This window comes from Fundulus heteroclitus, unplaced genomic scaffold, assembly GCF_011125445.2.
Source record: "Fundulus heteroclitus isolate FHET01 unplaced genomic scaffold, MU-UCD_Fhet_4.1 scaffold_170, whole genome shotgun sequence".
NCBI classification, from domain to species: Eukaryota; Metazoa; Chordata; class Actinopteri; order Cyprinodontiformes; family Fundulidae; genus Fundulus; species Fundulus heteroclitus.
This window is the reverse complement of record NW_023396582.1, coordinates 282,495-304,295: the sequence shown is the minus strand read 5'-3', so window position 1 is coordinate 304,295 and position 21,801 is coordinate 282,495. Positions and strand designations below refer to the sequence as shown.

General features: G+C 40.0%; 1 protein-coding gene across 1 annotated transcript in view; it reads right to left on the bottom strand.

Moving 5' to 3' along the window:
- Positions 1 to 4,373: 4,373 nt before the first annotated feature.
- abat (4-aminobutyrate aminotransferase) overlaps positions 4,374 to 21,801 on the bottom strand; it is a 36,480-nt gene continuing 19,052 nt past the window's right edge. Inside the window, exons 7-18 of the mRNA XM_012880923.3 lie at positions 19,898 to 20,015; positions 15,565 to 15,614; positions 14,144 to 14,224; positions 13,946 to 14,038; positions 12,523 to 12,585; positions 12,364 to 12,427; positions 11,697 to 11,845; positions 10,928 to 11,065; positions 9,020 to 9,187; positions 7,661 to 7,807; positions 5,951 to 6,062; positions 4,374 to 4,743 (exon numbers count right to left, since the gene is read on the bottom strand). Of these exons, the coding sequence (XP_012736377.2) occupies positions 4,622 to 4,743; positions 5,951 to 6,062; positions 7,661 to 7,807; positions 9,020 to 9,187; positions 10,928 to 11,065; positions 11,697 to 11,845; positions 12,364 to 12,427; positions 12,523 to 12,585; positions 13,946 to 14,038; positions 14,144 to 14,224; positions 15,565 to 15,614; positions 19,898 to 20,015 (1,305 nt within the window). The 3' untranslated portion in view covers positions 4,374 to 4,621. The remainder of the gene's footprint in view (positions 4,744 to 5,950; positions 6,063 to 7,660; positions 7,808 to 9,019; positions 9,188 to 10,927; positions 11,066 to 11,696; positions 11,846 to 12,363; positions 12,428 to 12,522; positions 12,586 to 13,945; positions 14,039 to 14,143; positions 14,225 to 15,564; positions 15,615 to 19,897; positions 20,016 to 21,801) is intronic.

The following is a 21,801-nucleotide window of genomic DNA, read 5'->3' as shown; positions in this document are numbered from 1 at the left end:
ACAACCAGTGGCGTTTTATCAATTGGGTGCACTCAGTGCCACCTTGTCAAAATGGCAGGAAAAAGAGTGTAGACACACTAAACATAAATTATGAAATAAAAAGCAATTATTACATCTGTTCATCCATGAAATGTGTCTGAATGTGAATTTTTCAGTATTTCTATTCCGTTTTGGGTTTGTTTGAGTTTATTTATGTGTAAATCACATTTTAAAAGGTGTGGGCCAGAGTGTGTACGTATGCTTTTAAACTTTCGGCTTCCATGTGACTTCATGCTGGTCTCGAGACACGGCCAAGTACAAGGAGGGCTGAAACCTTACTAACAATGAAGAAGATACATACTGTAAATTCAGATATTAACACTGGGATAAAAATATCTCATGACAGATTTTATAGACTGATGAGATTGTCTCTTGATGGACCCGATGGATGACTTTGAGGCTGGATCAGTGGCAGGTATTGAGATCCACTTTGACCAGGATGATAGCAAAGTGCAGTCGGTTACTGGTATGGACTGATATTATGAAATATGCACTAGATGGACCTTTAAAGTAGAGTTTTTTGGCAGGATGCATGGTTAGCCAGTAAAGGCGTTAAAGATGACAGAATAATGACATGACCCCTTTACTCACCTGACCTAAACCCTGTTTAGAACCTGTGGATCCTTTGAACAGGGAAAGAAAACAGCCTACCTTTCTGAACAATGTCTGGAAGGATTTTGTTGTTGCTATGCAAAAAGTTGATCAACAGATCAATAAGCCCTCATGAAAGGAAGGGTTATGGTTGTTATATAGAACAGGGGCGGCTATATCGGTTACTGTTTTAAAAAAAAAAAAAAAGTCAAAATAAACAAATGAGATGGGAAAGTTTGAAATATTAATTTAGTTGCATAGTAATTCTGCACTTTAAACAGTTGTCCAATAACTGCACAGATATTCTCCCAAGAAAGCTAAAAGCTGTTTTTTAAATATTACATTTATTTAAGTCTGAGGCTTAATATTTTTGTATCGACTGAGTTGTTCAGTGATAAAAGTAATCTTTAAAAAATAAAACTTACCTAATAATTGTGCCCATACTGCTTTTTTTTTGTTTTGTTGTGGCAATAGATCCTTTACATGAAATTAACAGCTGCACAGCTGGGAAATAATACATACATGGAGATTAGAAGAGTGGGAGGTGAAGTGATCTTTTTGTCCTTCAGCAGCCTAAGCCTATAGCAGCATAACGACAGAGATAGCTGAGGATAAGATAAGCCTCTCTAGTTTTATGAAACAGGAAGGTTTTAAGCATAGTCTTAAAAGTAGACAGGGTTTCTGTTTCACATATTAAAACTGGGAGTTGGTTCCACAGGAGAGGAGCCTGATAGCTAAAGGATCTGCCTCCCATTCTACTTTTAGAGACTCTAGGAACCACCAGCAGACCTGCAGCCTGAGAGCGAAGTGCTCTGTTAGGAACATTTAGATTTCTGATGTGAATTCATGCGAAATACTGAGTGCAGATAGTGTTAAGAACATGGACAGAATTTTGAAGTAAGCTTACATCTTTGTATTTAAAGTCCCTTTTCATAGTGTTATGTAATGTTCTATTTTTCCATTAAATTAAATTCAGTTTTTTTTTTATAACCCTTAATCATAATTCTAAAAACTAACAGAATTAATTGTTTGAAATATATCAGTATCTATAATGAATTTAAATGTTTAATGTTTAAAAGTTTTTAAACATTATTCCAAAACTTTTCAATTAAATTCTAAAGCACGTCTATTGTTATTTAATAAAGGTAAAATAGTTGCTTTTTTGTATTGTTAAATAATTGGTTTCTGAGGTCCAAAATAATCATTCACAACAAATACAAACGGTGTTAATTAAAACCGCATTTATTTGTCACAGTACATGGACAGAATGTTTATAGACAACAGTTATTAGAACCATCTAAAATAATTACGTCAATATCTCAGATCACAAGTGAAGTAGTCAGTATTATCTTTTAAGAGGACGTTATTACAGAGACTCTGTGTAATACTGACTGACAACGAAGAGACAGGCACTGTTGTCATAACTAACACCATGTTGCACATCAGCCAGCCCACCCACTCACCATCTTAACAGACCCAAACTCACCCAGTAGAATATATGTAAGACATTACATTAAGTGGTATATAGTTTATGGGTGAATGTTATAAAACCAATAAAATGATACTTCATGGAACTGTATGGAATTCTAATTTTCCTGTAGGAACAACATTAATTGCAGCTACACTTTAAATGAAGCCGTTCACATTCCCCCCAAGAGCTCCTTAAAACATTCAGGGACCCAACAGAACTCCTGACCTTACAGGATCAGCTTCAGCTGTGACACGTGTCTTTAAAATCTGTTTCTGATTGTCCCAAGATTTTTGCTTTAATTCACACAGAGACTATGTTGGACAGAGCCATGCTGTCAGTAAAGTTGGGCTGCCCAGCTCACCGTAGCCCTGTGTGAATACTGCAATACGGACATTTGAGTGGAGGAAACCAGCCTCTTGTGGTCACTGGGGGAAAAGCACCCGAAATGCACATCTGCATGTGGAAATAGTCCATCATATAAGCTACAGATATCCCCCCTATGAACACGTCCACCTTATCAGGCCCATTTCATCATTTAGATTCACCCAGTATGCATTTCTGTGGACACATGTAGATTCCACACAAGTAAGCCACAACCAGAACCTTGTCCCAAAGAACTTATACTATTAACCATCATGATCAAAACAAAACAAAAAAAAAAAAAACTCACAGAATCTTATTCGCGTTACAAAAAGTAATTTCCATAACATCTTCATTAAATATGTAAAGAGTCAGTTTTACTCTGATGCAGTTGGCACATTCTGTTTAATGTATGGAGACAAGATGAAGGCGACATAAATTTAAACTAGTGTTAAAGAGTAAATATTTTATCTGGTCCCATTGGTATCTGCAGCGGCCTGGCTCTCAACCAGGAAGGGAGAACAATCTATGACAGTGTCATGGCACGGTTAAGATTCAGGTTTTTCTGGGCTACAACACGGCTGAACAAAGTCGTTCCCGATCGGAACAACATGTCACTTCATTACAGACAGCTGGACAGCCTTAAACCACATGCAGGCTGGGAGTTTGGTTTTCACTGTCACACATTTCAGCATTCAGGATCATAGTTTGCCTTCTTCTAACGCACTGAATACTTCAACGCTGTGAAGCACACGAGCACTAGAACAAGCTGTTCTTATCTTTTAGGGCGCCTTCATGCTGAGGACTGGGATCACCTTGTTATCATGCATCTAAAGTTTGGGATCTGTTACAGGATCGCACACAGTTTCAATCATGGTTCAGACCTATGCAGACACAGACAGTCCACACTGACAGCATCTTCCTCTAAAACAGAGAACAGACTGTTCTGTTGCCCAGGTGAAGTTCAGAGTCAGAACCCAAAAACTGACGACACAGATCTGTAACACAATAACTGGTCCAAATCAACAGTAAGCACTCAATGCTATATTATACGATCATTTAGTTTATATTAAACTGCTGCATTATGGGAAATGTGCTCATGCTCTACCTCAACATTGCCTGACTTATGGTGCGTTCTAACCGACTGCGGTGACTACGAAATTTCCGCCTGCACAGCGCGGTGTTCACCACTGTACGTTGTTGTGCATGCACAGCGGCTTCACTGCCAGTCACAGCGTCATCAAATAGGAGGAGCTTCTATCCGCTTGTCTGTTCAACTCAAAATGAGGGACCGGGATTTTACCAAGCGAGTCACGGTGCTGCATTTAATGGGGAAAAGCGAACATCACGCCGGCATCCGTGCTACGGAGCTCAGACAGAAGCACCGGAAGAGCAGCAGGACAGGGCAGAGCAAGAGGCCGGGAGACAGAGCACCCCCCCCCCACACACACACACACACACACACACACACACACACACACACACACACACACACACACACACACACACACACACACACACACACACACGCAGCGGCTGGTCGGTCCAGTTCTGGAGCTACGAGAGGAGGACGACTGATTAATATCTTACTAGTCCTTTTAAGGGCTAAATTAAAATGGCTTTTTTCAAAGCCACCCACAAAGCTTTAAAGAGCATTCCTTACTTCATAATTTTTTTATCTCCTATTTGATTCGGTCGGAATGCACCATTGCATGGTCAGTAAGCTGAGCCGTTTACTTTAGACGTTTCTGGGGAACAGCTAAAGGGTGTGCAGGGTGTCTGTCAGGACTTCTTCCTGTGTGTCTACAGTCTGATCAGTCTCTGTGAGCCAACATGAATCCACCTGAATAAGATAAAGATTTGTTTTGTTGATTTATTTTAGGGAAACATGTTCATTCTGAAATGGATTCTCTGCCTCAATCTCTGGAGGGCTTACTGGGTCTATCTTTATGACTCCACGAGTAAAAGGATGTCATTATCTTTAGTATCCAAGGAAAGTTCCAGTTATAAATGTTATGAGCCAAACAGGCTCTGGATATTTAAACAGAAAGTTTATAGGAAACCTGTTATCTGTGCTTATCATGGCAGCCTGATTACCCCTTCTTCTCAAGGTAAATTCTGTCTTCCGTAGTTGCAGTCAGGTTCCTTGAGGACTGGGAATTATTTGTTCTGAGCCAGGACATCGTTAAAGATGTTGAGGAAGATGTGGACGTGGTACTCCTTAAAGATGAGTGCAGGACGGAAACGGATGGACACGTCCCCACATCCTCCCAGGAGCACACCTGTTGATGACAAACACTGTTACTGTGGGCTCACATCCCTTACAGTTTCCATCTCAATGGAACAAACACATATGCAGCTCCAAGTTATGTTGTTTTGCCAAATTTCAACACTCCTAATTGTCTGTTTTTAGTTTGGAGGGCCATACGTTTCCAAAGGAGATTTATTTAACTTTGCACATGAATTTGATTAAGTGGCAAACTTAAATTTATTTGTGGGTTGTGCCCATGAAATACTTGCTAAATCTTCTCTGACAATGCCAAGAAGCTTGTAGTGGATACAGTGTGGTGGTATTGGGTCAGATAAGGTTCTGAAACTATTAGCCTCCCATATCTCCACTCGTTGGACCCAAACTGTACTTCAAGATGTCAACACTTGTCCCCACAGATCAGGGTTTACCAGAGACCTCCAGACTTTGGAGGATGGAATGTCTTGCTGCAGTCTGCATTGAACACCTGTGGGATTAGTTTGGTGGTACCAGCTGTTGGCCCTGTACATTTCACCCAGGCTCTACTTATACAATGAATACATTTTTAAATTGCCAATAAGACTTGATTCTTCATAACCTGACTCTCGCCACATGGATTTCTTTCCGCAGAGCTCCACACATCCATATGGAATCGCTGCCATAGGAGGGATTTCAATACCTCATAAAATGGATTTTAAATGAAAAATAAAAACAAAAGCAAATACAGTTCAAAAGACTCGAGTCCAGTTGAAAAGAAGTAAAAAAATATATATAAGTAAAAAGAATCTATATCCCAAAAAGGAGTAAAATGGATTTTTTTTAAATACTTGAATGAGTGCATGTTTTTCTGTTATTAACCCAAAAACCAAAATGATAGTGTGTTGGAAGGTCATCTTCTAAATATACATGAATGTAAAAAGTCTTATTTTTCAGACATTTAGATCTTTTGGAACAAAGTTCGGTTTATCCGGAACTAAAAACTATAAAATGTATCAATAACGTTCATCCTTTTTCTAACAGTTCAAGAATCTATTAGGACCTGGAGTTTCTGCATTCATTTATCAGCTTCCTTCCAAACTCCTAATTTCTTCTAACTCCAGAGCTCCACTGGCTGCCTGATGGGTCAACCAAGGAATTAGAACCAGGTAGCTTCCTGTTATATATACACCGGCTCAGGCATGACGAGTTCAGAGAAATAATTAATAACTTCCCTGAACCACAGAACCTTGGTCAGTTTGTACCTTTGTCTCTGGCCTGGACCAGCATCCTGTCTCGAGTCGCCGCGTCCCGCACATCAATGGCACAGAACGTCCCCTGTCCTCGAGCTCGGCTCAGCAGGCCGGGATACTGAGCCTGTGGGCCGCACAAATGCAGCTCATGATCACACACATTCAACGAAAATCAAAAATGACCTCGACAATTCCACATCTCAAACTCTTTGAGATGTGGAATAATCTGAATCATTTAGAAGATTTTACAGTTTTCTCTGCTGTAACTGTATGTCATAACAAATAAGTATCTTACAATGCCTTGAAAAAGTATTCACACTCCTTTCACCTTTTCATCTTTTTGTGTGATAGACCAACACAAAGTAGCATATGATTATAATGTAAAAGGGAAATTATGCACATTTAACAATTACAAATGTGACAAGTGTGGCCTGCATTTTGATTCATCCTCTGAGAAAATACTGTTACTGCAGTTACAGCTGTAAATGTTTTGGGACATGTCTCCATCAGCTTTGCACCTCAACAGGAGGAAATTCTTCATTCTGCTTTGGAACAAAGATCAAGCTCAGTCAGATTGCATGGAGAGTTTGCAAGAATAAAATTAAAGTCTTCTTAAAGATTCTCTTGGTTTTAGGTTAGGACCTCCCCATCTCTGCTAATGAACAGCATCCTCACAGCATGATGCTTCCACCACCACGTTTCACTGTGGAAATTGCATATTCAGATATTTTTTTCTGTCACACTAGTCCAAAAAAGTAACATTTTTGTCTCAACTGACAAGAGCTCCTTTCTCATGTTTGCTGGGTGCTTTACATAGCTAGAGTAAAGGCATGTACGTAAATGCTGTCCATCCAATCAGACTCAGTCTGAGCCATTTTGTAGAAAACGGGGGAAATTTTACAAAGCTGATAGTAGGGCTGGGTATCATCTAGGATGAGCCGATTCGATACGATTCTCGATACACAGCTCAGCTTGATTTGATTCCAATATCAATATTTATTACTTTGAATTAATGCTCAGTGATTCAATCACCAAAATCAGCCAAATATTATGTTTATGTTCTATTTATTGATCACAGACATATTAACAGGAAAATAAAGTGCATTTGCTTCAATGCATTTAACGTGTCACAGAAACCAAAAATGTGCCCAAACATCTGATTTTAGGGACAAAGGAGCTTCTAAAATCCTGTCGGCCGTTCCACAAATTCGTCTCACTTGCTCTCCTTCGCTGTGAACTGTAATGGTTGCGCTGTAGTAACGCCCCCTAGAGGTTGGGAGGTATATCGATATTGAAAGCCAGAATATCGATATTAAATCGTTTTTAAAAATATCGATATTAATCTTTATATCGATTTTTATGCACAGCCCTAGCTGATAGTGACATGCCCCAAAAAACAAATGATCGCCACACTTGTCAGATTTGTTTTTGTGAGAAAATATGAAAACTATGCATCATTTGACTCCAACTTTGTTGTGCTCGATCATATAAAATCCCAATAATGAAATGTATGGTTGAAACGTGACAAAATGTGGAAAGGTTCAAAGGTTATGGAGACAACATAAGGCATGTTTGTTTTTCTAAACAGACCCTCTAGTCCGCATAAAGTATAAGTAAGAATAAAGCAGTAACAACAGGATCAATTCATTTTATGAAATAAGTTCAACTTTCACATGTTGGGACAAGCTGATGTGAGCTGTACTTTTCAGGACGCCTCAGTACCTGCAGCTCGTAGAGGCCATTCAGCAAAGCTTTGCCAGAACGGGTCACTTCCTCCAGAAGATTTTCTCTGCGGATGACATTGAGAACCTCAACCAGGAACAAGTTCTTTGAGGGGTCCCCCATCCAGGTGTTGAAAATACGGTATGGCTGAAAAAAAACAATGCAACAAAACACATGATTAATAGAAAAAATCTTTATCTTAGCATTAGCTCTTCTCCTGTAAACAGAAGCAGAACAGATTTAATCTCTTCAACCTATCATCAGGTTTGTAAAGTCTAAACCAAACTGCTGCTGAGCACCTTTGTCTATGAAACAGCAGTGCAGCCAAATTGTCATCATCATTGTCATCAGCGGCCAGAAGCTTGGGCCAAGATTCAGCAGTGCACTTGCACTTCAAGAACAAATGGCACTCTTTTGATGACAATGATGTCCAGATTTTGGACAGGGAGAACAGATATTTGAAAAAGGGGGGGAAAGAAGCTATCTTGGTCAAAAGAGAAAAGCAATCACTAAACAGAGGGGGAGGTTTGCGCTTTCAACTCCCCAGTGTTTACAGCTCAGTCCTCCAACTCATTCCACAGAGATTACATCAGCATCTCGTCATGATTCAGGTGACCAAGTACTCCACTCACACCAAGCAATAGGCTCTAATGACCAAGGACAGTGATGGTGGGTCATTGATCTGCATCTGAGTTAGAATGCACCTAGGAGGATGGCCCTCCATGTCCTTAGAAACAGCAGCGCACCAACTGCAGGTTGCTCAAGTGTGAGCCACCAGAACTGACAAAGACTCCTGGATAGATGTAGAAATGTTTTCAGAAAAAGAACTGAACTAAAGTGTGGTTGCCTCCGATTTAAGCCTGTTTGCTGTATAGCAGCCGGTCTTACTCTCTGGTGCTGTAAAGCTGATAAGCAGGCACAGCGAGAAACCAACACAGTGGAAAAGGTAGTTGGAGAATGGAGAAAAGGTTACTCTGTGTAGGTTGGGTTCTGGTTATGGAGAAAAGCGAAAGGTTCTGGTTTTAGTTGTATTTGCTGGAAATCAAATTCTGTGAGTTTACCTGTTCCATGGAGAGGTGCTGAACAATGACAAAACCATTCGTCTATCTCAAATGTTACTAATGGGATCAATTACAAACTGTACGTAGGGAGTGAGGTGGAGAGGGGCTCTACCTCTTTGGTGAGGAGGGGATTCTGATGACTTTATTTATATATTTATTTATTTATAAATAAATAATCTTGAAATGACCTAAAAATCATAATCATAATAATTTCACATTGCCATGACATACAAATGGCATTTTAAACAGAAAGCAGCAGGTTTGTGTTCTAGAGAAATAGAAGCAGAACATGACTGACCTTATCAGCCTGTAACGCATCCTTCTGGTAGTAACCCCCAGTCAGGAGCTTTTTACTGAAGGAGACAACATCAGCAGGATCATCCATCCCCCAGTGCTCATGGGCCCAGAACTTCCCTGTGCCTCCACCACCAGTCTGGACTTCATCCACGAGAAAAGCACAACCATGCTGAGAAACAAAAGATTGACTTCTTCACACTTTTTGCAAAAAGTAGACACTTTTATATTGCATTCTGAGGCTGTGTTGAACTAACTTTAAGAAATACAGTATACCCAGAAGGTATTCACAGTGCTTCACCTTTCCACTGTCTGTTAGGTTACAGCCTTGTTTTGAAGTTGTTTAATCATATATATATTTATACATATATAAAAAAAAATCAAGGGAACACTAAAATAACCCATCCTAGATCTGAATGAATCAAATATTCTTATTAAATACTTTGTTCTTCACATAGTTGAGTGTGCTGACAACAAAATCACACAAAAATGATCAATGGAAATGAAATTTATTAACCCATGGAGGTCTGGATTTGGAGCCACACTCAAAATTAAAGTGGAGAAACACTACAGGCGTAATGTCCTTAAAACAAGTCAACAGGAGGCTCAGTAGCGTGTGTGGCCTCCATGTGTCTGTATGACCTCCCTACAACGCCTGGACATGCTCCTCATGAGCTGGCAGATGGTCTGATGGACAATCTGTGGTGCAACGTGGTGTTGGTAGATGGAGCGAGGCATGATGTCCCAGATGTGCTCATTTGGATTCAGGTCTGGGGAACAGGCCAGTCCATAGCATCAATGCCTTCGTCTTGCAGGAACTGCTGACACACTCCAGCCTCATGAGGTCTAACGTTGTCCTGCAGTAGGAGGAACGCAGGGCCAACCGCAGCAGCATGTGGTCTCTCAATGGATCTGAGGATCTCATCTCTGCATCTAACAGACTACCTCTGGCGAGCACACGGAGGGCTGTGCAGCCCCCCCCCCCCCCCACCATTACTGACTCACTGCCAAACCAGTCATGCTGGAGGATGTTGCAGGCAGCAGAACGTTCTCCATGGCATCTCCAGACTCTGTCACGTCTGTCACATGTGCTCAGTGTGAACCTGATTTCATCTGAGATTGGCAGCAAAATCTTGGTGTTCTCTGGCAGATGCCAAACGTCCTGCATGGTGTCACCTGTGGATATCGGACCCTCCTACCTCCCTCATGGAGTCTGTTTCTGATTGTTTGAGGAGACACATGGACATTTGTAGCCTGCTGGAGGTCATTTTCCAGGACTCTGAGGGTGCTATTCCTGTTCCTCTTTGCACAAAGGCAAAGGTAGCAGTCCTGCTGCAGGGGTGTTGTCCTCCTACGGCCTCCTCCATGTCTCCTGATGTACTGGCCTGTCTCCTGGTAGCGCCTCCATGCTCTGGACACCATGCTGACACACAGCAAACCTTCTTGCCACAGCTCGCATCGATGTACCATCCTGGATGAGCTGCACTACCTGAGCCACTTGTGTGGGTTGTAGACTTCATCTCATGCTACCACCAGAGTGAAAGCACCACCAGCTTTCAAAAGTGACCAAAACATCAGCCAGAAAGCAGAGGAACTGAGAAATACAACTGACTGGGGATTAGAGACGACAGAGCAGAGACACAAAAATAGCACAGAAGTACTGATCCAGGAGTACTTTCTGTGTGAGAGAAAATAAAACATGTAATGGCAGTAATAGTTCCTTTAGTGGCTTCATCTAAGAAAAGAAACATAGCTAAGCAGATAAACTCACAGTTTATCTGCTTCCATACTGGATTATGGGGTTTTAGAAGAAGCTTGCAAACCAGTTTACACCTCCTGCTGATATATTTTAAAATAAGTTCAGCCGATTTAGGGTCATCAAATGGTCAGTGGCATTAGCAGGAGATCTAACCTTGCGTGCAATGTTTCGGAGGTTTCTGAAGAAGTCTGGGGAGGCGTGGTTATCTCCACCTTCAGCCTGAATCGGTTCAATGACGATCCCTGCAACAGGCTTCCCCTTTTGCCTCCACTTCACAATCAAGTCCTCCACCTGGAAAAGCACACAAGACACATGATGCTGGTTTCTTTGTCAGAGGAGCTACACCCTCACTTTCATCTTCATAGTTATCCTATAGTGACAGAACGTGGACAAAGGCAACGCTTACAGGCATTCAGTGTAAAACAAAACTATATCTAGCAATATATACACTATATCAATGATAATAAACCCAAACCCATTTTACTTTTTTACTTCTATTGTTATAGTAAAATGAATTCTATGAAGGTTGAAAAATAAAAGGCATTACACCAAAATAAAGCTTTAAAACACCAATTTGGAACAGAAGTTTTTCTTTGAAAGAATAGTTGTGCAATCTGAAAGTTGTTGGTTCAATTCCAGCTTCCCTCTGTCTCATGTCGATGTGCTCCTGGGCAAGGCACTTCACCAAAAGTTGCCTGCCGATCTGCGTATCGGCATGTGAATGAGTGCGTGCGGTAGTGAGTGCGACTGGATGAATGTGGCTCCAGGGTAGGAATCTCAGAAATTCTGGCCATTTACTGTAAATTTTTACCAAATACAGTGAATAAGCAACTTCAGCCTGGCTTGTTTTTCATGCCTGTGCCCATTCATGCTTAGGAACACACGGCTGTCATTCATACACAGCACACACGACGACACCCACCTCCTCCAGACAGCGAGCCTCTTCCTGAGCGTTCTCTCTGGCGAACTCCTCCAGAGGGTACTTCAGTCTGGGAAACGGAGCAACTGGCCAATCAAAAGATGGCACGTCCAACTTGTGGATCACTTTGGAGTGTGTCGTTGCCAAACAACCTAGAAAAGGGAAAACACAAATATAAGCATGGATTACATACATGGATTAGTCATCAGTAGTACTATTTCCCTCTCTGTGCAGAAAACTAATTTGTGAAAGAAGTCTTTATACGTAAACTACAAATAACAGCCAGATAACTTTTTGCTGTGAACTTTTTGCTAGTGAACACTTTTGTAAACATTATTTTTGTATACATATTGAAAGTGTTACATTTCCTTAGGTTCCATCTAATTTAAACTTTGACCCATTAGTATTTTGTTAAAAAAAAAAAAAAAAAAAAGGGTGCTTTGAAGACCCAACATCTGGCCTGAGCCTCACGTTGCACTGACGCTATCATCCAAATCTGAAGCAATACAAATACTGGCACAGTCAAGAGTACAATGCACAAATAAAGCCCTTCCACAGAGGAGAAACACAACATGAATTTACACACTGTAACACAGTCTTGATGTCAGTGATTTATTGTGATTGACACCAGGGGAAAACACCGACTTTTGTGACAAAGTCTGCAACATACCCATTGTTCTTCCATGAAAACCTCCCATGAAAGACAAAATGCTGAGGTCTGGACAGCCTGGAGCCTGAGGGGGAGAAACAGAAATGTGAGAAAAAACAGTAAAGGAGACGCATATAGCACTAAACAGCCTAACAGTGTGATAGTGACAGGTAGGCAGACCTGGTTTATCATGCAGGAACTCATGTCTTCTTCAGATGGTACATTGTGACCCCGCTCCTTGTTCTAAAACAAAGCAAACCAGCCATTATGACTTGAAATGACAATAATGCACTTAAGTTCCATTATCGTTAAAACATGACATTTTGTCACAAGATTTGGATTTAGCTTTATCTATGCTTCAAATGACAGAGGAGCCATCTCCTTTGAAAGCATTGCTTTGGTCATGTCTAAGCTGGAAGAACACAGAGCTAAACACTCTGAAGTAAAGATGGAAAATAATATCTAACATTTACTTACAATACTTGATTGGGCTACTATTTTATGTATTTGTACTTTCTCAAGTAATATTTAAAGTACACTTTGCAGATTAGAACATGAGGACAGGTGCTATACTAAAAGGTAGCACGAGTACGAAGGGTTCCCCCAGCGTAAAGGCTGTGCTTCCATTAGATCTGGGCTCACTATGAAGGCACAGAAATGAAAACAGCTTCTCCAGCTTGTTGGCAGAATCAGCACAAGGCTCACAGCCAGCGGTGCTCAAGTGTTAATATGTCTGCTACTTTAATCTGATGGCTTGTCCCCTTCTCAGACAACACTGGAAGCCGATGTTGGAGGCAGAACAAGTTGCACTAAACAAATGGAGATGCAGGTGGAGATACAGAGACAGCAGAACCCATCTAGAACATTCATTTATACCAAGACTCTGCTCTACCACTAACTTTAAGTGGTTGAGTAGGTTCTATGATTTAGTTAAAAGGAACTTTGTTCAGGCCTTAAAGCAGCTTTGATGTGTTTGTGACTTTCTCTGCTGTTGTAGTTCTCTTCACATGAAAGTCCCCTAAAGCTGCAGTGGACTCTCAAGGCAAAACAAGACATCCTAATGTTAATCTTCACATTTTACTTTTATCAAAAATGCTTAGAAATGACTGTAAAGCTGTTGCATGGGTGCTTCCTGTCCTCCGTGTATTCAGAAATGTGTCTGTGGCTCTAAACAAAAGGAAATGAAGATTTTGTGGGACATCCAGTTCCATCTTGTGAATGTGTCCTGATGCGCACATATGCTGAGTCAGGGAGCTGTCTCATGGTACCCACTGTGTTTAACTGCATCAGGATCAAGTCTCTGACTTTTGCTCTGCGTCATCACCTCACGGTTTTAAAGATAATAATACAAGAAACTTCTCTATTGTCCCACAACGGGATGATGCAGACATGGCAGTGGCAAATATAACACGAGAGGACATTGAATAATCATCTCTAATTCAGCTTTCGACACCAAAGTTTGAAGCTTAGAAATATTTCTTAGCTGAAAGAACTGTTTAGATTAATCCACAAGAATGGCTCCCCAATGAGCAGGCAGAATCAAAAATGATAGTGGTGTGGACCAGCCAATGGTTAGCATGATGTTAGGCAGACACACGCTTACTTTGTACCAGATGAATATTGATTTGAAGGCGTTCTCATTGGAGCATGAGCCACAGGCCATTGTCTGAACACGAGTCATTCCACTCGGTGCGACCTGACAGGGAGGGAGAAACAGTTGTGTTTAGTGTGATCACCATCTCTGCTGCTCACTACTGTGAGTTGGGACACGTGTACACCTGTAAGCTTGTGTGTTACTAACTGAGAGAAGACTTTCAGTGATTTTGTCTGGAAAATTCTCAGGCGGCAGGATTCCAAGCGCAGGTCGGTTCACAAATGTGCTCTAAAACACAAACGGGAACTACATCAGAGAAAAGAGACAAACCTTTAACAACCACTGAGTTCTGTCACATTATTGCTGGACAGTTTTTAACCAAATGGTTTTTGCAGGAACATTTGTATCATCATTGTCACCTGCTGTTCTTGTTTAGAAAAGTAAAAACTAGCTCTTCACTGAAAAGAGACCAGATCTAGAGACAGCAACAGCTTTTCTTCCCTAAGCCCCAGTCAGACTACAGACAGACATTTACTATCCATCAAGCTTATAGTTTGTATTATCTCTTTAATTCATAAAATCTACTGGATTTGATCAAGTTTTGTTCATCAACATTTTTATTTGTAACTGTATTCCTAGTATTTATACAAATGGCAATTTATTTAAAAAAACGACGTTTTCTGGTTCTGTTGCTTTCTTCCTGCTACTTGAAGTACTCTGCATCATATTTTATACTTCATAAAGTCTCCCTCAACCTCCGCTGACGAGGGGGGTGAAAAATCCTCCACCTCAAACCATCAATCCTTGGCAAAACCACCAGATGTCGCTCTGGTCACGCCATGTTTCAACATGTCACATACCCTCCTGACCACAACCCCCCTTAATCTCTACCCATCATCCCCACACTTAGCCTGTCTCTTAGAACCACCCACTTTGATGGCAAAATTTGTCTGGGGGAGGGGTAATACCTTTACATCAGGGTGAGCTACCCTTCAAGATATTTTACAATTAAGAACAGACTAAAACATCCTTTTGAATGCCTCTTTTTTGATCAAGAATCCTTTTCCTTCCACTACACAACGATGCACTACTTTATGCTGGTCTGTCACATAACACCCAATAAGATACAATAAAGTCTGTGATTGCAACATGGAAAAAATTGAAAGAGAATTAATACTTTTAGAAAAAAAATATAACTAAAATCAGCGCTTAAAATTCTATTTTCCCAGCCTGCGGTGCCATGAGTAATGGAAATCAGTTCCATTCACTAAAATCTGCCACCAGTGATGACATTAAATTAATGTCTAACAGTATCCTGACACTCACTCAGAATTATCAAGTGTTTAGTCTTTTCTGTAGAACAGCATCTGTGAATACTTTAATAGTGAGAACATTTCCTTTGCTTTTTATGTTAACTGCCATTTTCAGCCTGGGAATAAATAACACTTTACTTGGTCAGTGTTTCCATTGCCAAAAACACCAGCATAAGGAAAAGGTCAAAAATCCCTTTTTTACCATTCTAACTTTCTATAAAATTTGTAAAGGGTTTCACCATTCTTCATCTCAACCATCCTTTACTTACCCTGAGGCTACCTGTTTACTGGTGCCGTATGTCTGTGTAGACTTACCAGATTGTTGGGATTGGTCATCATCTTGAGCAGAGCAGGATGGTTGTAGCCTGAGGGAAGACAGAATTGGACAGACTTTAAACACAACACACACACATATCTGTTTTAAATACTTACTGAGGACCTTGTCTTCACTTCCATTCATTTTCAGCCCTTCCTATTGCCTTACTCAGACCCTAACTCTAAACCTAACCATTACCAGTATATACCTACATCAAAGTCCTCACTTTGATGATAAAATATGTTCTCACTCAGCTGCAAATACAGATAGGCAGGCACACACACACACACACACACACACACACACACACACACACACACACACACACACACACACACACACACACACCTTGCATCTCTTAGACACAACCGAATGATGTAAATGCCAAATGATAAAACATCTTCCATTTACCTTAACTCAAAAGTATTTATAATGCACAGAAAAATTATTTGTTGAGCAAAGTTCTTTATGAAAGGCAGGTAGCTAAAAAATATCAGAGAAATAAATAAAATGTAAAAGAATAAAGCTGCTGAATAAATATGACCAATTATTGTTACAAACTGAATCCAGAAAAGACATATCTACTTCTAGTATGGTTACAACTTGCTATTTTTATGAAATTGTAGAATTCAGATGCGTCTAACAAACTCAGAGAAAAGAGGGCAGCATAGCTTATTGCCTCTTTTTTTTTACCAGTTTAGTATGGCCTATAGGAATAAATGAAAGGAAAGACAGGTTGGAGCAAACATGTTTACCCTCAGTTCATTTCTGTCAGTCTGGAGCTAAATGAGCAGCAGAACCAAAACTAGCTCAATAAATGAGAATATCTACTGTCTACATAAGCAGGAGGGTAAATCAGCCCATCAGAGACAAGTTTGGCGTAGCAAAGATGGGGTTTTACATGATAGAATGGATCTGGTCTATAGGTATTTTAATTCAGCCTCAAGTGTGCATAGCCACAAACGACAGCTTCTCCACTGTCATTAAACAAAGATGGAGTCATAATGGGAAAGCAATGAGAAAGTAGCAACCAGGGGCTGCTAACAGAAAGTTAAAGTTCATGACAGGACAATCTGAACAATAATTGACTTGTTTGGAAGGGTTGCCAGGAGAAAACGTCCATCTATCCACTATCCCGGCAAAGCCAAAAGAGTTCAGTATGTTCTTAATGTTCCGTTATGAGAGATGAGGCTAAAGTAGAAATGTAACAGGATCAGCCTTCATTTCTCATGCTCACTCTCAGGCATGGTGGAGGCCTGGTGACTGGCTGTATAAAGAAGAGGAGACCTAAAGGCCTCTGGCACAATGAGAGAGGCTCTATGGTCCCCCCCCCCCCCAACTGCATTTCAAGAAAGAGTTGGTCCACCAGCACAGGTGGCTGATGCAGATGGAAGATTTTAGTTTTTAATTAGGGCAAATTATTACAGAACAATTTAAATCTTACAATTGAAAATGTTAAGTACAACACAAAGTACTCGTCTTTTCATTAACACACTTTTTACATTCTCTTTCATTTCATAGTAACATCTATCAATGACATTTTATCACTCAGATGCAGACTTTGCATTAAAATCTGCTTTTCATTCAATTATTAAAGTTGGCTAGTTACAGCAAGTGTTTTCAAAGAACTGACCCAAATACTGTTATATTGCTAGACCAAAAATAGTTCAGTTTATTATTTTTTAAGATTAAAATTAAATTATTCAGAATAATTTGCGAACTGAATGACCATCTTTTAAAACAACAAATGAGCAAACCCCTTTAAGTTTTGGATCTACAATGATTTACACATTCATTTCCTACAAAAACAATCTGAAAAATGTGTTTATTTAAAATGATCATATTTTGTAGAGCAGGTAAAAATTTAACAGTTTTTTTGGTTTTAAAATATATTTGTTCATATTTTGGCCCTCGAGTTCCTTTGACTTGACAATTTTGGCCCATGTACCGAAAAGTTTGGACAACCCTGCTCTATAAAGTCAGAGAGAAAACACCTTATAGCTGCTAAATTCTATGAGCCAGCCCCTGTTTAAAGGGACATGATTAGTTTTTCCATGATGGCTTTTCTATTTTGAATTTATCTTTCTATCTTGTTTAATTCAATAGGGGTGGTGTGGAAGCTGCTGTGTTTTTGTACACTTGAAGTGAGATTTTAATGATTATAGATCCTGCTAAACACCAGGTTATCTTTATTCTGTGTGATCAGTAAAACACTTAAATGGGAAAGAGACAACACCCTATTTTTAAAATGACTGGAATACAAAGGGCATTAAAGTATGTATGGTTTGCATCAACTTCCTGTGAGGTGTGTGCATCAATAGCAGACACAATAGTCTGTCTGCAACAAAGCTTTGATCCTGATTCTTACATAAACCAATGCAGCAGGCTTATATAAATGTCAGTGCTGTTCCAACTCTGGCCAGTAGAGACCAGTCAGCCACTAAGAGATTTGTTTAAATGGAAATATCCTTTATTGTTCCCCAGTAGGAAAACTCAGAAATCCAGCAGGAAAATGAAAAGCAAACAGAAGCTTGCAGATTCACAGAAGGACAAATGTATATCATGCTGTCATGAAGAAATAGAAAGGCTGTGCAGAAACAGCAAGGATGTAAAGACTTATTGAGTTTGTTAGGCTGAGCAGATGCAGCAGATGTGAGGAAAGCTCTGTGATAGCGCTCCTTTGTGTTTCTAGGATGCTGTGGACTGTGACTGAAGCTCTCCAGCTCCACAACAGCTCCATGCATGGGATGGGAGATACTGTCCAACAGTGATGTGATTTCTGCCAGAGTCTTTCTGCCTCCCACCACCTGCTCTGGCTCCAGGGAACAACCTAGAACGCTGATGGCTAAAACCAGCCGACACAGTGTCAGTTTCTACCACCAGGCGGTAACTCTGATGAACACTTTATAGGGTAGCCAGCTACCTGCTGTGGAAAAAAAGAACCAAAGCTCTCATGTATATACTGCCCCTGTTTTTCCTGTTATTCCCTGAATAATCTCTTTTCTATTATAGATTCTACTATAGATTTCTATTATAGTTTGCTGTTTCTTGTCTGCCTGCTTTTTTACGCGATGCAAGCGTTGGAACCCAAAGTCAAATTCCTTGTTTGTACCCACAGACTTGGCAAATAAATGGATTCTGATTCTGATGAGCTTATCTAATCACTTTCTGTCATCCTTAGCTGCTGCTCTAACAAACTGACACCACAGTGGCATCAGCCATTTCACTGCTTGTTTGTGCTTGCCCCCTCTAAAATGTTTAGATCATAGCTGAAGTTTAGGGAGGTGGTTTACTACACAGACATTCACATAAGGGTTATGAATCAGAATATACTTTAGCTTTCTTCAATTTGTTACTCTGTTGAGAACTAACAGTGCCACATATGTCATCAACTAAAAACACACCCAAACATTTTGAAGAACAGGGATTCAATTTGGTTTATTATACCATCCATCATTTGTTACAGTGGAACTCTAAAAACCGGAAATGAAAGAAAACTTCTGCGTCTCAATGACAAAATATATGAAATAGGTCTAATTGTTGTTTGGGACGGCATGGCATGCTGGGCTGTATTGGACGCATCGTATGAAAATGCACATTAGCACTGAACATTTTAAAGGAAGGCTTAGGTGGATAAAGCTTCTTATTAGTATAGTCCTGTGTATTTAGAAATAAAGAAGTCTTAATCATACCATTAAGTGGAGTAAAGACAGTTACCAGCTCAAACCGTCTGGCCCTTTAAAATCCTGCGTTAATTAGGGGGAGCTTCCGGCAACAACAAAAGCCCTTCTGTCACAGAGGCCCTAAGGCTTAGTTTTAACCAGGGATTTTTTTTAAAATGCTGTCGGTCAGGCATGATAATCTGTGACCTGGAGGATAGAACTGTGGTTTTACAAACGCAGTTGCTTGAATGTCTGCCTGTAAAGAAAAACCTTTTCAATCTTGACCTAATCTGTTGACATTTATGGAACATTTCAAAGTCAAGAAGGGAAGAATGAGAAGGAGATCCATTTTTCTACCATGCTTTTAGGCACAAAAAAGGCTAGTAACAAAATATTTCCTGAAAATATTTTGTAACTCACCAAGACTAAATCATAACCTTTACCACTCAGATTTCGCTTGATGAAGAAATAACTTGTGTAAGTAAAGTTTCAGTTCGGTCTTCTAAACTAACTCCTGGAAGTTTGAATCTATGTCATGTTCCATAATAAGGTGAGAATGTGAGTCAGGGACTTTATGCATCACCTAAAAAAAAATGAAAAATAAAAATCACACATTCCTGAGATGCTAGCATGTTACTGAGGATGTTACACAGGGTCATATGATACTAACCAATAGGAATGGAGGAGATCTGAGTGTAGATATCCAGCATGCGATTGCCGTCCACGTCCACCAAGTAGTTTCCTCTGCTATCTTCATAGTTACAAAAGAAGTTGACTGCACCAACGTTCTGCAAAGAAACATGTTCTGTTATATATTACTGCCATCATAACCCATTCAACAACACATACTGCTGGCATCACACAAGTAAGACAAAAAGTCCTGATCAAACCCTTTACCAGTGCTGTGTTTCAGGATTCAGTTCAGTTTGCAAGTTTGATTATAAGTAGACACATCCCTCCATGCATTGTTTTACCCGCTCATCCATGCAGGGCGTGGGGAGGTGAGCTGGTGTCTAACTCCAGCGGTCATTGGGTGAGAGGCGGTGTACACCCTGGACAGGTTGCCAGTCTATCACAGGGCATCGTCACATATTGTGACACATATAATGAAATAATGCCAGTTTATTCTAAAATTAGTTTTAGCAAATCAATAGCATGTTTCTATTTATACACGTTCTACGCCAAAAACAGTGTTTTCCCCATTTTACGAGACAGCCATCTTGGATTTTTAGTAGGGTAACATGCTTTTCTAAACAAATAAGTCTGGTACTTAATTTGTGCCAGATTTGGTGCTTGTCAAGTGAATATAGATTAAGTCAATATTCCAATGGAATATTGACTTAATCTGCTGCACTAGTTGGATTACGTGAGAAGACAGATGTTTTTTTTTTCCTGCTGTTTTTGTATTATTGGTTAAATATTAATGCAGTAATTAAAATCCTAATTTCATACATTTTTCTATATATTGTTTATCAAGACAAAGCCCAAATATATCAAGAGAACATTTTTAGGTCATACCGCCCATCCCTAATATCTCAGTATTGGTAAAACATGGCTGATCCAGTGTCATGATTTGGACATGCATGGCTGTCAAGGGCATTGATGTTAACTGACAGTTACAGAGGAAGAAAGCAGCCAGACACCTACTGTCTGCTGAAATTCAGCCAAGCTGTCAGTGCTGCCTTTCACCAGAGATGAACCCAAAACATACTAAAACAGCCTAGGCATTCATTAAAGCAAAGCAATTAAATATTCTCCAATGACCTCGTCCTTCACCTGATCTAAACTGAAACTATTACACATTTTAATCGCTGAAGACTAAAGTTCACTCAGACAGACCCACGAATCAGTTCTGACGGCTGCTACAGTAAATGCCTGTGAATATTTTCTATTTTCTTAACCTATGGAAAAAGTAGATAGGGAATGGTCTCAATGCAACATGATCATTTCCCTTTGTTGATCAGTAAAGTATTCTGTTGTAATCTGTTCTTTCACAATCAGACTCAAGCAGATCCCTCTGCTTGAAGTGTTATTTCACAGGACACACAGTAAGATCTGTGGCCCTCATTAAGCTGCAGACTGAAGAACGTCTCTGAAGATAAAGTAATTAAAGAGAGAATCCTCTCTGAGTGACTCACTCTGTACTTACAGAATACAATAGATCAGAGGTGGGTCTCACTTACAGCTTTCTCTATATCTGAAACACTTTCTTTTCTTCCTTGTCCTTAGGGACCACATGTACATCCAGAGCAGAAGCTATTAGCAGGCATCTGCTTTTACTGCAGCATTATGAGGTATCCAAACATCTTTTATAATGGCTTTCTATGGATTTAGGGCTTAAATGAAGTATGTTATTATCGTATGATAATTTTTGCTAGTGCAATAAAACATCATACATAATTTGTGATAAATCAGTGCTTTTGACCCAATGTTTGCTGCGGTTGTGCAAAAACAAACTGCAACAAGGCTGTGGAACTCTGCAGAGGCACCGCGTGTGCTGTAAAAGTGAAATGTAGAACAACGGCTGTGCTGCAGGGTATGTTTAACTAGTTCACTGAGTTAACATAATTGAAG